The sequence below is a fragment of the Protopterus annectens genome, chromosome 11.part0, assembly GCF_019279795.1.
Source record: "Protopterus annectens isolate FY-2018-M chromosome 11.part0, PAN1.0, whole genome shotgun sequence".
In the NCBI taxonomy this organism is placed as follows: Eukaryota; Metazoa; Chordata; order Ceratodontiformes; family Protopteridae; genus Protopterus; species Protopterus annectens.
The window spans coordinates 9,685,982-9,704,770 of record NC_056745.1 but is presented as its reverse complement, the minus strand read 5'-3'; the positions used below and the strand labels follow the sequence as shown (position 1 = coordinate 9,704,770).

Below are 18,789 nucleotides of genomic sequence, written 5' to 3'. Positions count from 1 at the left end.
CTGAGCAAGCGGTAAGCAACCGAATATAACTGGAGTTCTTTCAGTCGGGCAGCATAAGACAGATTTTTGAGACCCTTTATCCTTTTGGTGAGGAACTTTTGTGGCCTCTCCAGCTGCTGCAAGTGTCGGGTCAGATACATTCCGAATGGGGCATTGTACTCGATCATTGGTCTGATGAGTGATGAGTATAGGGAGAGTATGACTTCCCTTGATCTAGATGTGAATCCCTTCATGATAAGGTGGGCAGTGTAGAAGGTCTTCCTAACTACTTTAGCAATATGAGTGTCGAATGAAAGGCTACTGTCAACCTGGGTTCCCAGGTCCCTAATAACTTCTTCTGTGTTCAGGGGATTGCCACCTATATGGTAGCTAGGGGTAACCTTATTTTTCCCGAAGGGTATGACTATGCATTTCTTGGCATTTAACTTTAGGCCATGGCTCTGGCACCAGTTATCCATTTCTGTGAGACCCTTCTGAAGGATATCTGTGTCGGATGTGTTTTCCACTACGGCGCCCAGTTTGCAGTCATCTGCAAACTTTGTCAGCCATAACCCTCCTGTGTTTGCTTGTACTTCAGAAAAGTAGATGCCAAACAAGAGTGGGCCCAGGACTGAGCCCTGTGGGACACCACTTGTGACAGGCTTTGAGTCTGACATGGCGCCAGCAACTCTGACCCTGTGGGTTCTGTCACTCAGCCAGTTTGCAACCCATCTTGTAATGTATGGGTTTACATTTAAGTTGATAGTTTTTCAATGATACCCGAGTGAGGTATTGTATCAAAAGCCTTCGCCAGGTCTAGGTAGGCTGTATGGACTGCCTTTCCCTCGTCAATGGCCTTGGTGACTGTTTCGAAAAAGTCAACCCAGTTTAGAAGGCATGATCTGCCTTTGACAAAGCCAAACTGGGTTGGATCCAAAGTCTGCAAGTTCCCTTGAGGTGGAGGTTCCTTTGAGGTGGAGCATGTCCATTAATTCCGGGTTGGACATGGCCTTGTATGTCAGGCACAGGTCACCTCTGAGCAGACGGTATGCGACTGAATAGAGCTGGAGTTTCTTCAGTCGGGCAGCATATGGCATATTTTTGAGCCCCTTTATCCTTTTGGTGAGGAACTTTTGGGGTCTTTCCAATTGCTGCAGGTGTCGGGTAAGATACATTCCGAATGGGGCATTGTACTCAATCATTGGTCTGATAAGTGAAGAGTACAGGGGAACAATGACCTCCCTTGATCTGGATGTGAATCCCTTCATAATCAGGTAGGCAATGTAGACGGTCCTCCTAACCACTTTGGCAATGTGAGTGTCAAAAGAAAGGTTACTGTCAACTTGGGTCCCCAGGTCCCTGATAACCTCTTCTGTGCTTAATGGATTGCCACCTATGTGGTAACTTGGGGTTACCTTGTTTTTACCAAAGGGTATGACTATACATTTTTTGGCGTTTAGCTTAAGGCCATGGCTCTGGCACCAGTTATCCGTTTCTATGAGACCTCTCTGAAGGATATCTGTGTCTGATGGATTTTCAATTATGGCGCCCAGTTTGCAGTCATCTGCAAACTTTGTCAGCCACAATCCCCCTATGTTTGCCTGCACTTCTGAAAAGTAGATGCCGAACAAGAGGGGGCCCAGGACTGAGCCCTGTGGGACACCGCTTGTGACCGGCTTGGAGTCTGACATGGCACCAGCAACTCTAACCCTGTGGGTTCTGTCCTTGAGCCAGTTTGCAACCCATCTTGTGACATATGGGTTTACATTTAAGCTGGTGAGCTTTTCTATGATACCCGAGTGGGGTATTGTGTCGAAAGCTTTTGCAAGGTCAATGTAGGCTGTGTGAACTGCCTTACCCTCATCAATGGCCTTGGTGACCATTTCAAAAAAGTCGACCAAGTTCAAGAGGCATGATCTGCCCTTGACAAAGCCGAATTGGGTAGGATCCAATGTCTGTAGGTCCCCTATGTCTTTATTTATGAGTTCCATTATGATCCTCTCCATAGCTTTGCAGACCAGACTTGTTAAGCTTATGGGGCGGTAATTACCAGGGTCCGTAGAAGTACCGCCTTTGTGGAGTGGGACCACAGTTGCCGTACGTCACTCTTTGGGTACGTATCCTGTGGTAAGGCTAAGATTAAACAGCAGCCTTATGTGTGGGTTTAGTTCCTCATTGAGTTTGTGTAGCACACAGCCAGGGACACCATCCGGTCCCATTGATGCTGTGTTTTAGCTTTAGAGAGAGAAGCTCTCACCTGGGTATTTGAGATGATTGGGAGGCTACACTCTGCTGGGATAGATATTTCTCCTTTTGGGGGTGAGGGAGGGGAGAAATTTTCACTGAACCTGTCTGCCAGTATGTTTGCAATGTCTGTGGGTTCAGTGATTTTTGTATCATTTTGGACTAATTCTGAGCATATCTGGGAGTTTCCACCCAGATTTCTAACATAGCTAAAAAAGGCCTTATGATTGTCTTTTGAGTCCTTGGCGATTTTTCTCTCAAAGTTGGCCTTGGATGATTTTATGAGTGATCATAGTTTTTTACTAGTATTGATCAGAGATGTCTTCCCTTTCAGGGATTTTGCTCTATCTTGTAGTAGCTTTCTCCTCTTGTTGTAAAGTTTGTTTATGGCTGGGGTCCACCAGATCGGGCGCTTGCCTTTGGTGGAAAGGGTCTTGATTTTATTTGGGATTGCTTGATCCATGCAATCCTGGAGGTGCTCAGAAAGCATTTGTAAGGGATTCAGCAGCGTGGGTTGTGGTTTCCAATGGCTCAGGGGCCTTGAAGGATACCACACCAGTCTTAAGAAGTGTGAAGTTGGCTTTTGAGAAGTTCTTCACTGTGGTCTTTTTGTGGGGGGTGGGGGGGGATGTGGATCTCCAGTGAGATTAGTTTATGGTCTGATCTCACCAATGAGCGATATACTTCCGGTGTGGAGCATTTTGTCCCCATGTTTGTGATGATCAGGTCTAGTATATTTTCACCTCTTGTGGGAATGGTGACAAGTTGTTCCATAGCATTTGAGTTTATGAACTCCAGGAACCTTTGGGCTAGGGTATTGGGGCTTGAGTAATGTTCCCAGTCTATGTTTGGGCAGTTGAAGTCACCCAATATGATGGTGTTTGGAGAGACATTTATACTCTCCAGTGTCTTCAGGAAGGCTGTGTGGGGTTCCTGAGTTTGAGAGGGTGGCCTGTAACATGCTACAAACTGTAGAGCAGTTTTGCCTATGGTTAATTGCACCTGAATGGTCTCTGATGCTTCGTGAGTTGCCACCAGCCTGGAGGTGTGGGTATCCTTGATGAATATGGATACACCCCCTTTGTGGTACGGTCCGGGTTTTGGGGCGGATCGCATGATATGAGGTAAAACCTGATAGTGCCGGGGTGCTCTCAGGAGCCTTGAACCAGGTTTCAGTCACAGCACAGACATCGATGTTCTCCATACTGAGGAGGGCTTCGAGGGCGTGCATCTTGAGATTTAGACTTCTGGCATTGAGCAGCATTACCCTTAGTTTTTTTCCATTATTGTTTTCTAGGGCGGTGGGTTTAGAATTTGAGCCTTGTCTAAAAAAGGCACTATGGGGGTGGCAAGAGCCTTTGCCAATATCCAGAAACCCAGGGGTGACAGGTGCAAGCTGTCCCTTGCGAAGCAACGTGGCTTGTCAAGCATGTCATTCCAGGCAGACAGACATTGGATCCCCTTAGAATGACACCAGAAATTAAGCCAATTAGTTTCTTATCCCTTGTGATACCTATGGAGGTGGGTTTGCCTTTTGAGCCTTGCCTAAAAAAGGCACTATGGGGTAGCAAGAGCCTTTGCCAATATCCGAAAGCCCAGGGGTGACAGGTGCAAGCCGTCTTGTCGAGCATGTCATCCCAGGCTGACAGGCATTGGATCCCCTTTGAATGACACCAATACATAAGCCAATTGTTTAAATTGATCATCTTGTCTTCATATTGTGGCATCATTCTTGGTGAGGATAAGATGCTACTGAAGGTCAGGGTCATACCAGCCTGGGCTACATGCTCAGAGAGGTTGAAAGTTTTTTTTTTTTTTCCAGCGACCAGGAGAACTACTACATACAATCAGCTGACTTTGTTATCAAATGTCAGCTGATTGTATGTACAGGCTGTGTGTGTGTGTGTGTGTGTGTGTGTGTGTGTGTGTGTGTGTGTGTGTGTGTAAGTGTAAGATTACAGTACAGTGGAGATTGCAGTAAGGAGAAAGGTCAAATTCCCTAATGTCAGAGTTGGTGTATATGTATATATATTTTTAGCAGGAGGTGTAACAGGTGCAAAAACACTTACTTAAGTAACTTTTTAAAGTTTTTCAATTAGTTGGTGATTGAGTATCGGTACTTGATCATTTGAGGTTTGATATTTTTTATATATATAAGGAGAAAGAGCAGATGCATTTTTGACTTGTCCTGCTTATTCTGGGAAGAGTTTCTCCTTCTTCTTCTTCTTATTTCCATTGGAGTTCTTCAAGGCTCCATCCTAGGACCACTACGGTTTAACTTGTTTATCAATGACCTAAACGTGGCAGCCAAAGAGGCCACCATAATACAATGCGCAGATGACTCCAATGACCTAAACGTGGCAGCCAAAGAGGCCACCATAATACAATGCGCAGATGACTCCAATGACCTAAACGTGGCAGCCAAAGAGGCCACCATAATACAATGCGGCAATGACTCCAATGACCTAAACGTGCAGCCAAAGAGGCCACCATAATACAATGCACCAATGACTCCAGTCTAATATGTGCTGCTAGGACACTATCCGTACTCCAAGCACTCTCTCAGAAATCCTTGTTCCCCATAGAAGCCTGGTCCAACAACTTACAACTCCTCCTTAATTAAAAAAAAAAAATTACTGCTGTTCACCCCTACAATTTCTCCTCCCAAAAACTCCCTTTATAGATATATTTAGATATACATATATATATATATATTTTATATATATATATATATATATATATATATATATATATATATATATACACACACACACACAATATATATATATATATATATATATATATATATATATATATATATATATATATATATATATATATACAGTCATCCAACAAGACCAATAATAGAATAGGTATCCCACACCAACTTGCTTTAGATGACCACCTGAAATTTGAAGCCCACCTTCTGCAAGCCATAAAGACACCAAAAGCTAGCCTGCTTTTTGTAAAGTGAAACACCACCTTACTAACTCTGCTAGACAAAACACAGGTGCTTCTTTTCTACCTCCCCCACCCTTTTAGATGTCTCTCCTATCCTAACCAATATCAACCCCTCTCTCATACCCCCCACCCTTTTAGATGTCTCTCCTATCCTAACTAATATCAACCCCTCTCTCATACCCCCCACCCTTTTAGATGTCTCTCCTATCCTAACCAATATCAATTCCTCTCTCATACCCCCCACCCTTTTAGATGTCTCTCCTATCCTAACCAATATCAACCCCTCTCTCATATCCCCCACCCTTTTAGATGTCTCTCCTATCCTAACCAATATCAACTCCTCTCTCAGCCAAACTAGAACAATGCTACAGTAAAGAAGCCACATTCTCAACCAATCAGCACTCTAAAGTAACTAAACCAGCTTGAACTACATAATTCTGTATTTTACTCACAGTTTATTACAAACTTCAAACTACTGCACAGCTTGAAACATTTTCATCTCATCACTCAGTCATTCAGCCTTACACTTTGAAGATAGCTCTATACGCCACTGACAGTTGCTCTCTAGAACCAGACCTAACAATGCAGGATGCTCCTTGTATTCACATTGCACTGCTAAAAGCTGGAATCCCATCCCATTCCATCAAAGAACTGTCTGCAACCTGAAATACTATACCAACTGAAGCAACACCTGACAGAGTAAATGGCTCTCCACCTGCACCTCCTCTGGTTAAACTGGTACTAATATAGCTATATGAGTTTGTGCCGTGACTCTCTGCTGCACAAAACTTGATATATTGTTATCACGTCTGTACCGTCCTCTATCATCTCATCTCCTTCATGTTCCTTGGGCCTCCTTCCCTCTTTCCTTTTCGTGGGCTGCTTTAAATCTCTTTATCTTATCTATCTGTGATAGATTTTGACCAAGTCTTTACGGTAACAGATACTCGTACATAAAACCTGACAATCTATGCATGCTAATGACACTGCACTGCATATACCTCCCTGTATTACAAACTGTTTATTCGTATATGCCCCATGTAACTGCTATTTTTAATTAAAACTGTAAATGTAACTGATGTCAAGGGCATATGAATACTGGAACTGTTGCTCATGAATGAAACGAAGTATAAATGATGAAACAGTGCACGTGAAACAGTGCACGTGATGTCCATGATGTCTGTATAGTAGAGCTTTTCTCCTCAGGCCTCTGCTGACAAAGGGCACTGCTCAGTCAGACTCTTCTGGTAAACAAATGCCAATAAGTAAATAAATAAATATTTATCAGTTTTAACATTTTTTCTCCCAATTCTCTCCATCTTCATGTAAACATTCATTTGATTTGCTTTGTCATACTAGTGTTTGCAAGTATTTCTATCCATTTTCTTTCAACCTTCGTTTGCCATCTGTACGACTCTGACCAAGTCACTTACTCTGGTAGCGCTTCTGGGCTGAGTGATCTTTTTGGCTGAACATTGTGAATGTCAGTCCTCTGTGAGGCAACAAACAGTACGGCCAGTCCTCTGTGAGGCAACAAGCAGTACAGCCAGTCCTCTGTGAGGCAACAAACAGTACGGCCAGTCCTCTGTGAGGCAACAAGCAGTACAGCCAGTCCTGTGTGAGGCAACACACAGTACGGCTCCCTTGAAACATGTATTGGTAGCAGCCTACAAGCATCATGAGAAACTGTAAGCCTTTTATGAAAAGTGAAGGGCAAGGAATTCTAAACACTTTCTAAACCCTAAATGCCTCTAAAAATTACAAATATCAATGTTTTCAGTAAATGCTTTCCTTTAGTTATAGAACTTAATGGAATAACTGTATATGCATTACCACTGCATTACAGAATATGTCCACACTTGCATTTCTTTGTAGATTTTTCACAATTTTCTAAATTTTGGTAACCCTGAAAGCTAGACATGTGGTACTGTAGTACCACAGTAGTGTAGCTGGGGTGGGGCAGAGTGGCACCTGGACACAAGGTGTTGGATCACTAGTGCATTTCTTTATTCCAGGACAAAAATTAATTCTGATACTGCTTTTCTATGGTACCGAAGTGCTTCAATGCTTCTTGCGTGTAATAAATTGTAGCATGTTGCTTTCTACAGTTTTAAAAGCAGAAGTCCTTTTTTTTTCTCCTCAGTGTGGAATCGTGGATTTGGCAGAAACAGGACCTGGTTGGCTCCTCATCATGAAGATCAATTTATTTATTAATTTATATTTATTTATTGACATTTGTTAACCGAGTCGGTCCAACTGGGCTCGAGGCCCATTTTCAGTGGAGACCCAAGGAGAAAAGCTCCAAAATACACGGTTACATAATAAACCATATAGCAGTTAAACAGATGGTGCAAAGATTAACTAACAAATCTGTTAATACAGCTTGACTAGAAACAAAATAGAGCTTGCATGCTATGACAAAAACACAATATTTATACAAAGCAATCATGTATTTACATACGAAAATTATGCATCGTAATTGCTATAAAGCAAATTGTGATTGGCTAACGAGCATGGGGTTGTGGGAAATGAGACGAGTGAAGAAGAGCTTAGTTAGTGATCCAGCTGTGCTTTGGTGCTAACATTACTGTCGTTGAAACGGACGTCAGCGGTCAGAGAATTACAAGTAATTTCCTATTTTGATACACTTCCAGAAATTACAAAATATATAGGTATTTATATAAATTAACAATGTAAACCGCATTCACTCATGCTGTGTCCATCAGAGTCAAAGCATTAGTCACTGTTTTTTCCAGCATCGTCTACGGTTTTGTTTACTACTATTCAGCGATTTGCTCTTCACTAGTTTTTGCAGTAGTGGTGTGAATGTAAAATGATTACATACCTGCATATTCATTAACAAGGGGCTAACAGAGCCCCCAGTGGACTGCGACCGTTTCGGTTTCATTTGACATAATGCTTGTCAGTAGTATACGACACACTCATTTGTAAAAATATAGATGCGAGAATGCAGAACAAATGAAAAAACTGGTTACCGTCTTTTTTACAACACATCCCAGACAAATCATGTGATTTGTGTCTCACACCCTGTTCTGTTTATGTGCTGCTTGTCACTAATTTGTAAGTCACTCACTTAAGGAAGCCAGCTCGAAATAGTGCTTTGCCGTTACATTAATTCCAAGAAATGGGAATACAATAAAAACAATACTGCAGTACTACTGAGTTATTAATTGTATCCCTGAAGTATCATATCTTATACTACAGTGTTAGAGAATTTAAATATTGGATTTAGATGGATTAGATGAATTCATATGAGTGCTGAGGAGGTACAGAATATGTTTATGTATTTCTGTTGCTAAATTTAGTCCTACTAGGTATGATCTATTTTCAGGAGGGTCTGCTGTGGTATTCATACTACCTCGGGTTAATTTTGCAGTGTCTCTAGGAAATTCCGTTTTTCTTTTTGGGTATTGCCATGGGATCTTATGCATTCACCTGAACTTCCACCACCTCAGGCAAATGGTGCCTTGATATAATGGGTTATCCCCATGCTGACACCTCAGGGGTGTAGCACCCCCATTATAGTGCAGTACAGTGTTAGCAAAGGAAAACTAATTTAGGCACCTTGTGTGGAGATAGAACCCACAAACTTCTAATATTGTCAGTATCAATGGTGGATGGATTAGCTGCTGATACACTGGTATTGATTTGAAAGGTTTTACATTTTCAATATAAAGTTAACAGCGCTAAAAGTATTACTTAGCTGGGAACTTGGACTAATGCACCTTACTTGCCTCGTGCAGTATCCATTTTTATGGGGTATAGTTATCCCAGTAAGATACAGAGTTCTACTGAAATGATGACCGTATAATGATGTATATGTTTTCTTGGTGTGGATGCTTTTTCAATGAAATTCTGGTTCAATGCTTTGTCATCTGATTTTATAAGTCATGTCTTATGGAATACCAGTCTGTATTTGAATAAGTGACTCAACATATTTTAAAATGAATTGATGGGCTTAACAGGAATTCCTAGGATTATAGCTTTAGGATAATATTCTGTCGTTTATCCTGGCAGGGTTCAACATACCAAAGAGACAACTACTGTTACTGATTGAAAAACAAGAGGAACTCGTACCTGATTCTCTGGAAGGAGCAGTGACCCTGCCCCAGAAGAACAGTTGTGATGAACCCTCTAGCAGTAAGTAGATCCCTGGATTATGAATTGTTCTGGTTTTCCAATTAATGCTTCAGAATAAGTTAAGGAGCTGGTAATAGTTGGACAATGAATATATCTGATGATAGAAGTTAAAATGCTACTTGTTAATGCATTTGTTGATCTTTATAATGAATGTGTGCCTAATCAGTCTACTGTAATTAAAGGTCATTTAATCACACTTTTTTTCAGGAAAGGTGCTGCACCCAAGGCTTAGTGTCTCTGGCTGCAATATTTGTAGATGCCCATCTGTCTGGCTTTGCAGACCACCCTTCTGACAGCTAAACTTGTTCCAATTCAATGACTACTTCCCCATTTTGGGGGGGGGGGGCTTCAGATGTGGTGCATCGGAAGTGTAGTAAATTCTCTTGACAGTATATCTCACAGTACATTAGAGAGAAAAATTAAAGGATGTTTGACTGGAGCAAAAATGTGTTGAATGCACAAAAAAAATTCCTGAGTGGAAGCAAAATGGCAGTGCAGGCTGTTATGTAGAAACCCAAATGAGTAGTTGGAGTTCAGTGCTGGGACCAGGTCTGTTCAGTGTGTTTGCTATAGATATCAGTCACTGGTAGGAGAGAAGAATCAGCTAATTGTATGATGTCACCAAACTGGACGGACTGGTAGTGAATGGAGAAGATACTGTTAGGAGAGGCCCAGTCATTTGCAAGGGTATTTTAGTGGACGCAGCTGGGATTTAATGCAAAAACATAATCCATGTTTTTGTCACGTTTTGGCCAACATCATTTTCTGACCATCTAGCCTCAGCATTATCTTGGCCCATTCATTCTTTGTCATATCATATCATGCTGTCTGCCAGTGCTAGGAAGGAGACATGTCTTTGGTCCTTTTTCTGCAGTGAATTAATATGCCCCCCCGAACTGCAATTATAACCAAAACCACATAACAGTTCTCTCAGCTTGTTTTGGCTCCACTTTTGTCAAACAGGTGCTTAACATATAGCCAAAGAGCCCCCATAAGGATGTGGTTCTCTTCAGGGCTGAAGTTGTTTTTCTGCTGTCTGGATCCCTACTGTTTGTTTTTCCGCTGTCTGGATCCCTACTGCTTATTTTTCCGCTGTCTGGATCCCTACTTCTGCTTCATATGTTCACCTGAAACAACATACAGGAAGTACACCTTAAGAAACCAAACTTACAGAAATGAATCCCACTCATTACTCCTGCAGCAAAACACTGAAAGTACCTTCCAGAGTAAATGTTTACTACACATTTGCAACCTTAACCAAAGCTTGCTTGCAGCAACATAAAGCAAGAACCGTGAAACCTCAGTTCAAAGTGTAAGCAAACCACCATTACCATAAGGAAAGAGTACACCAGTTGTAATAATTTTATTGCAGTGTCCTGACAGCAGATGACATTCATATTAATAAAGTAAAGCAGATTTCCACACCTTATTCTATTCAGTGTATTGTTAACCTTTTCCACCATTACCCTGCACAGCGTCATCAGTAAAAGAAAGTACCAGTGTAAGCTTCTATTATTTCCAGTACCATCATGTGCCTGTCATAACCTCATCAACACAGAATACAAGGTTCAAAGTTCTCTCCCCCTAACTTTTTTTTTTTTTATAGTAAAGCGTTTTCACTTTTATTTATTTATTTAAACACCTTTATTAAATTGTCACTTATGACATAGGCAAATTTGCATTTATACAGAAGTTATCAAACGATTAACAAATTAAACCTCACACCACAAGTTCCAGGCCAGATGAATTCACTCAGTTTAGAACACATACTGATTTATTAAAATAAAAAAAAATAATAACTTCTGCAGTAAACGTTAACAGCAAAACTTCAAACTTATAGCATTAAGAGCAAATAATACTTCTCTGGCATCTCAGCTTTCAGAACAGCCTTTTCAGAGTACAGCTTTCTGCTAGTAAGCATACACTTAAGTACTTGCATTTAATTAATTAAATAATCATCCAATTAAGAATTCACTAAAAAGCCAACTAAGAAGGTTAACGTTTAATATTCTTTTTAACCTTCCTATATTAAATGCTTAAGAGAATTCCCTATTCAAACCTCTTGGAAACATTGGATCATATTTTAAAATAAATATTGCTTCCTTCCTTCTTAAATGTTCCTTAAATTTTTCATCAGTACTAAACCTAGTATTTACTTGTTCCAAAACAATTGCCTGTAACCCCTGTGGGTCTCCTTATGGTGTTCCTTAAAGTGCAAAGCTACAGGACTCTGAAATCGTTGCTTCTTGATGTCCCTTGTGTGCTCTTTTAATCTTGCAGAAAAACTTCTCTTGCTCTCACCAATATAAAATAATCCACAAGGAAATTTTAAACAATATATAACCTTCTCACTATTGTAAGTGAAGCTACGTCTTCTATCAAATTTTTCCATTAATGCTTTCAAAACTGTCGACTATGTGTTTGCATACGGTGCAATTGTCATGTGGATAAGTTTCATATCTCACTATATTATTTTCTATATTTTTTGGTCTCTCAAATTTTCCATGTACTAACATGTCCTTAAGATTCCTGCCTCTTTTATACAAAAAACAAAGTTTAACATGCTTTAGGCAGGATTTTTCTTTCTGTATATAGGACCAGTAATACCTAACTATTTTCTTTAAAATGTTAGCAAAATTAGTATACTTTCTGCATTATTATGTTCTGTGCTTTATTCACTTTTTTGTTCATTACTTTATTATACCCCAACCACACTTTCTCTGGCTCATAGCCCCTTTCTATAAACATGTTAGCTGTATTTTGAACTTGCTTCTCACATTCCTTCCTGTCACTGCACAAACGTTTAATCCTAACAATTTTCCCATAAGGAATGGAAGAAACTGTGTGTGTGTGTGTGTGTGTGTGTGTGTGTGTGTGTTCCAAACAGAACAATGTCAGTTCTATAATATATTGCATTCTAGGGCTTTTCCCCAGAAAATAATTCTATAGCTTCTATGCCATCACTATGTTTTACAGTGGTGTATAGGCTGACTACATCTATCACTGTAAAAAACATGTTCTTCTGGCATACTATTTCTTTACTTTATCCAGAAAATCAAAACTGTCTTTGATATATGAAGGTTATTGTATCACTTTTTTTTAACAAAAACTGATGCAAAAAAATCCCAAGTTATGGGTTACTTAACTGCAAGCAGATACAATGGGAGGGTTAACCTTGCTTTTATGTATTTTAGGCACACAAAAAACTTTGCCAACTCACTGCTTTTATTTAAGAACTTATTTTTAGCATCTTCATGACTTAATTTAGTCTGACCCCTTTATGTATTAATTCTTCAAAGTTCTTAACCATCTCCTGATAAGTTAAGAAACCTGGTTTATCATAGATTTTGTCATTTTCTAGATGGTGTAAACACATATTTACATACTGTGTGTAATGCATCATTACTAGTTGTTCCCCCTTGTCTGCAGGCTTGAATATAAGTTTCTTTCTTTCCTTTAATTTTTTTAAAGTGACCCATTATTTTTGTGTCTTATTACATTGAATTCCACTTCTAAAAAATGACTGCACTCTTGCTCTATCGCATAATTTAACATACGGTGAAGCATTTCGATTTTATCACACTTGAAAGGAGCCATACATTTGCTTTTATAAGGAACACTATTGGTATCAAAATTACTATAAGCATTGCATTTTAAGTCAGAATTACAAGAAAAAACTCTCATCATTACTTGCAGCGTCGACAAACCTTGCATTGTTCACATCTGCTTCTAAACTTCTTGTTTGATTTCCATAGAAATCTATTAAATGTAACTTGCAAACAAAATTGAATACCTCCCCCTTTAACTCATACATTCTGGGAAGAGACGTTGGGATAAATTTCAAACCCCTGTGTAAAACATTTTCTCTTCTTTACTAATAATGCATTCAGACAAGTTTACAATATATTCAAACCCGCTCACATTTATATTATTAGAAAGTCCCATTTTATAATGTCATTTTTCCCCGTTTGTTGGTTCGGGAATTATACCTGCCACCACGCTGTTGATCCTGCCAACTTCTCTTCTTATTCCCTTGATGTAACCCTGGTTGGTCATGAAAATTCCTGTTTAGATACCCAGGATTCTGTCCTTTTGGTAGCCGTGGGTGGTCTTCCCATCCTTCCCCTTCCGCTGATGAGACTCCGCTTTCAGCCAATGTATAATAATTCACAGATTGTTCAGTTACCTCCTTCCCTTCTTGGAACCTAACATGCTGCTTTTTGTTGGTTTTGGAAGAAGAAATGAACACTTGTTTGCGTTCGTAATCCCAAATGTCTCTCAACAGTTTTTTTCTTTTTACGATCCATAAGCTCTTTTACATAAGTCAACAATTTTTATCATTGACACACTGCAAATAGCCTTCAAAGGCTTCCTGACTTATCTTATTTGCAGTATTTGAACAGGCTTGTTTGATTTCAGATCTAACATTAACAAACATTATAGTTTGCATGTATTGCTATATGTCATATAACCTAAGCAACAGTACATAAGTTATTCAATTCCTGCCCCTTTTTTAAAACAAGAAACATCTTTATTAAAGCATTACGTACGATCTTTATTAAAGCATTACGTATGACATAAGCAATCATACATTTATATAAATGAAAACAAACCACACAGACACAATCCTAGTTGCAAACATTATATATCACAAATCATACTGACACACTTCCAGTTGCAAACATTATACATCCCTTATAATCTACCCAATCATGTTCACTCATAGGTGTGTACTAGGCAAATACTCTGTAGCCTTTACAAGCCTAACACACAGAATTGCCCTGGCATTGTGCCGCTCGACATCTGTTCCCAGTGCCTCTATCAAGTAGAGCCACTGGAGTGATCCCCGGGGTGAACTTTCTATTTCCCATCCACTCATCAAGATTTCTCTTGAAGAGGGCCAGTGAGATGCTCTGCTTGACATGCATGGGAAGTTTATTCCATAGCATGGGCAGTCTCTGGGTTATGAACTTGTCCCTCCAGCATGTTCTGTTGATTGTGGTAATGCGGTTGAGGTATCTGGAGTGTGTGGTGCAGAGGGATTAAGATTTCTTTAGATGTAGCATTTCTAACAGAGCTGGGTCAGACATGGCTTTGTAAGTCAAGCAGAGATCGCCTCTTAGTACACGATATGAGACAGAGAATAGCTGGAGTTTTTTGAGTCTGTCCATGTAGGACATGTGTTTAAGGCCTAGAATCCTCTCTGTGAGGTACTTTTGTGGCCTCTCCAGCTGTTACAGGTGTCTAGTGAGGTACATGCCAAATGGGGCATTATACTCTTTGATTGGTCTAATGAGGGAAGAGCAGAGAGAAATGATGACCTCTTTCTTCCTGGATGTAAAATCCTTGGTGATGAGATGTGCCACATAGAAGGACTTTCTGATCACAGTGGCAATGTGGTGGTCAAAGGAGAGGTTGCTGTCAACCTGTGTCCCCAGATCTCTTATAATGCCTTCAGTGTTCAGTGGGCTCCCATCAATGTGGTAATTAGTGGGAACTGAGTTTTTCCCAAAGGGGATGACTGTGCATTTTTTGGCATTAAGCTTAAGGCCACGGCTTTGACACCAGTCATTGGTCTCGGTGAGGCCTTTCTGTAGGATGTCTGCATCACTTGGGGAGTTAATAATGGCTCCCAGCTTGCAGTCATCTGCGAATTTGGTCAGCCAGAGTCCCTCTGTGTTGGCCTCGACTTCTAAGAAGTAGATGCCAAACAGGAGAGGACCCAGGACAGATCCCTGTAAGACTCCACTCGTGACTGGCCGGCAATCTGACTTGGAGTATGCAACTTTCACATTGTGGGTTCTGTCTGTGAGCCAGTTTGCAAACCACCTAATGATATAGGGGTTGATGCCTAGTTTTATGAGTTTATCAATAATTCCTGAGTAAGGAATGGTATCAAAGGCCTTGGCCAGATCGAGGTAGGCTGTATTAACTGCCATACCCTCATCCACAGCTCTGGTGACTGACTCAAAGAAGTCATCCAGGTTGAGCAGGCATAATCTACCTTTCACAAAACCAAATTGCGTGGGATCTAGAGTTTGGAGATTCTCTATATGCTTGTTAACTAGGTCCATAATGATGCGCTCCATAGCCTTATATATCAGACTCATCAGGCTAATGGGGCAATAATTTCCAGGGTCTGTAGTCACTCCTCCTTTATGGAGAGGTATGATTGTAGCAGTGCACCATTCGGAAGAGCAAAAGCCTGAGGTGAGGCTGTGAGTGAACAGGGCACACAGATGCGGTGTCAGTTCACTTTGTAATTCATGTAGAACACAGCCAGAAATGTTGTCTGGTCCCATGGAAGCTGTATTCTTTGCCTTGGACAATGCAGCTTTAACCTGTGCTGCAGTAATGCTGAGTGCCTGGCATTCTTCCGGTATTGAGATTGGTCCTTTGGGGGGGAGGGGTAAAGTTGGCACTGAATCTGTCGGCCAGTATGTTGTCAATATCTGTTGGCTCAGTATAGGAGATACCATTGTGCAGTAACTCAGAGCAAATATGGGTATTGCCATGTAGATTCTTGATATAACTGTAGAAGGCTTTGTGGTTGTGTTTTAGTGTCTGACGCAATTCTTCCTTCATAGCTGACTTTAGAGGTTTTGATGAGGGATCTCAACTTTTTGTTGAGGCTAATAAAGAATTTTTCCAGTCTTGGGACTTCACCTTTTTATGCAATAGTTTCTTCCTTCTGTTGTAGAGTTTATTAATGGCAGGGGACCACCAGATTTGCTTCCTTTTTTTGGAGGAGAGCGTCTTGGTTCTGTTGGGTATGGCTAATTCCATGCATTATGTACATGTTCGTACAGTTTATTGGTGTATAACTCGGCAGTCATGCATCTATTTTCCATTGGCATAAGTGCCATGAAGTTAGCCACGTCTGTTTTTATTAGTCTAAAGTCAGCTTTAAGTTTTTCATATTGGATACCTTTGCGGGGGGTGTGGGTGAGATGTGGATTTCCATGGTGATTAGTTTGTGGTCGGATCTAACCAGTGAGGAAATGACTATTGGTATAGAGCAACGGTTGCCCATGTTAGTAATAACCAGGTCAAGAATGTTGTTTCCTCTAGTGGGGGTAAGAATGAGCTGGTCTAGGGCATTGGAACTGATGAATTCCGGGAAGCATTGGGCCAGTGCATTGGTGCATGAGTAGTTTTCCCATTTAATGGAAGAGTAGTTGAAGTCACCTAGTATGAGTGCTGGGTTGGACCCTACTAGTTTCCAGGGTGCTTAGGAATGTGGAGTGAGAGTCTTGGGACATGGTTGGGGACCTAAGCAGGCTATGACCTGAATCGCCGTCTTCCCCAGTGTTAGTTGTACCTGGAGTATCTCACATGTGTTATGCTGGGCTGCTAGTCTGGAGGTGTGCATATCCTTTATGAATATCGGGACACCACCACCTTTGGGGCTTCGGTCCATGTTCTGGGGCCGAAAGGTGTGGAATGAGTTATAGCCTGGTAGTGCAGGGGTGCTTTCTGCTGCTTTGAACCAGGTCTCTGTTACAGCACAAATGTTGGATGTTCTCCATTTTGAGGAGTGTTTTGATGAAGTGCATCTTGAGATTTAGACTTCTAGCATTGAGCAGCATGACCCTTAGATTGCATTTATTTATAGCTGTTATGGTGGTAATTTGGTCTTTGGAACACCACCTATAAAGGGCACAATAGGGATGGCAAGAGCCTTAGCCAGTACCCGGAAACTCAGGGGTGACAGATGAGGCCATCTCTGGCACAGCATCGAGGTTTGTCAATCATATCATCCCAAGCAGACAGATACTGGACCCCCGTAGAATGACACCAGAAACTTAGCCAATTGTTGAAGTCAATAATTTTCTGTTTGTACTGCGGTGTCATTCTGGGCAACGGTAGGATGCTGCTCAAGGCTAGGATCATACCTACCTGGGCCACATAATCCAACAGCTCCACCATGTCTCTTTTAATGTAATCCAGGGAGGTGCATCTCGGGTCATTCACACCCACATGGACAATGACAGAGTCATACTTGTACTTTATTTATTTATCATTTGTTAACCAGGAAAGTCCGACTTGGAACAAAGCCAATTTTCAGCAGAGGCCCAGGGAGAAATGCTCCAGGCACATGTTTTTGTAATGTGGGAGGAAACTGGAGCACCCGGAGGAAACCCACACAAACTCAGGGAGGACATGCAGACTCCACACAGAAGGCACCCCAGCCGAGAATCGAAACAGAGAACCTTTTGCTGTGAGGTGACAACACTACCGCTACACCACTGCTTTATGAAGTGACCTGAGTGCGTGAGTTTTGTGTCAGATTCTGGCACCTGATAGACAGCTGACTGTTACCTTCTCCTTTTTCAACCTAGTGAGTGGGACATCAGTGTGCCTCACTATTGAGTCACCTGTGATTATTGTATTGGGCAAGCTGTTTTGCTTTAGGGGCTTAGGTTGAGGGGCACACTGTGTAGGTGAGCTGTGTGTCTTGTGGTTTGTGCTGTGTTGTGGTGGCTGAGTGGGTTTCTGCCTTGGAGGTCTGCTGTTTGGGTAGAGTTCTATTGAGAGCCTCAACGAAGGTGGGTGTGTGGTTTGTGTTTTTACATAGCTTAAGTCCTGCCTTCTTTTAAACCTCATTTCTCCCCTGTATGTATTGTTCCCATAATTCCCATGTTTTCCCTATGTAGTTTGCTCCTATCCTTTTCTAAAGATCTCAATTCCAGTTGTTTCATCTCTGTTACTGTAGTCAAATATAGTTGGTTAGGACTTTGATTTCCATTTTCTAGTAATTGCTTTTTTAGCAGCCATCATAATTGGACACAGCAAACCCTTACCATGTCTAGGCAATTCTGATTCTGTATCATAGCTCAGAAAAATCATCCCCTTCCACTCAGCATCCCACAGGGAATCCTTAAAGTCCGCCAACACACCGCACTCCCAGAAAATATGTTCCCAAATACCTCTTTCCCACTTGACTCTTGCCATCTTCCCCTTCCAGATAAAATCCTTCAGCTCTTTATTAATTTTTATCCACAACTTTTCCTCTGGTTGATAAAAACATGCCTGACCTGTGTATAAGACTAAAGGGACAAAAACATTTTGACTTCTTGTATCTTGCTATCCATATCCATATAACAAAGCTTCTATTTTCTCAGTTTGTATATTATCTTTTGTTTGCTCTCTTCCCACATATCCTTAACTGCCACACCAGAATAATTTCAGTCCATATTCCTAAATGGTATAGCTTCATTTGTGCGAAGGCACATTTCCAAATGTGCATATCCACGAACCGTTTAGCTAAATTCCGTTACGCCGACTTCTCTAAACGTCATAAAATATCGAAATGCGACATTCCCTATCGCTCCACCACCAAAACGAGTGCTGCCATGAGTCAAAAAGGGGCGAGGTTTTGTAATTCGGTGCTTTGGTTTTCGCAGTTTTTGAATTTTGCAGTTCGCGGCAGCAGCGTTGAAG

The 18,789-nt window shown here is 41.1% G+C and overlaps 1 protein-coding gene across 1 annotated transcript in view; it reads left to right on the top strand.

Moving 5' to 3' along the window:
* Positions 1-18,789, top strand: part of LOC122815115 (zinc finger protein 2 homolog) — a 100,306-nt gene that overhangs the window by 43,718 nt on the left and 37,799 nt on the right. Inside the window, exon 3 of the mRNA XM_044087361.1 lies at positions 9,223-9,345. Within this exon, the coding sequence (XP_043943296.1) occupies positions 9,223-9,345 (123 nt within the window). The remainder of the gene's footprint in view (positions 1-9,222; positions 9,346-18,789) is intronic.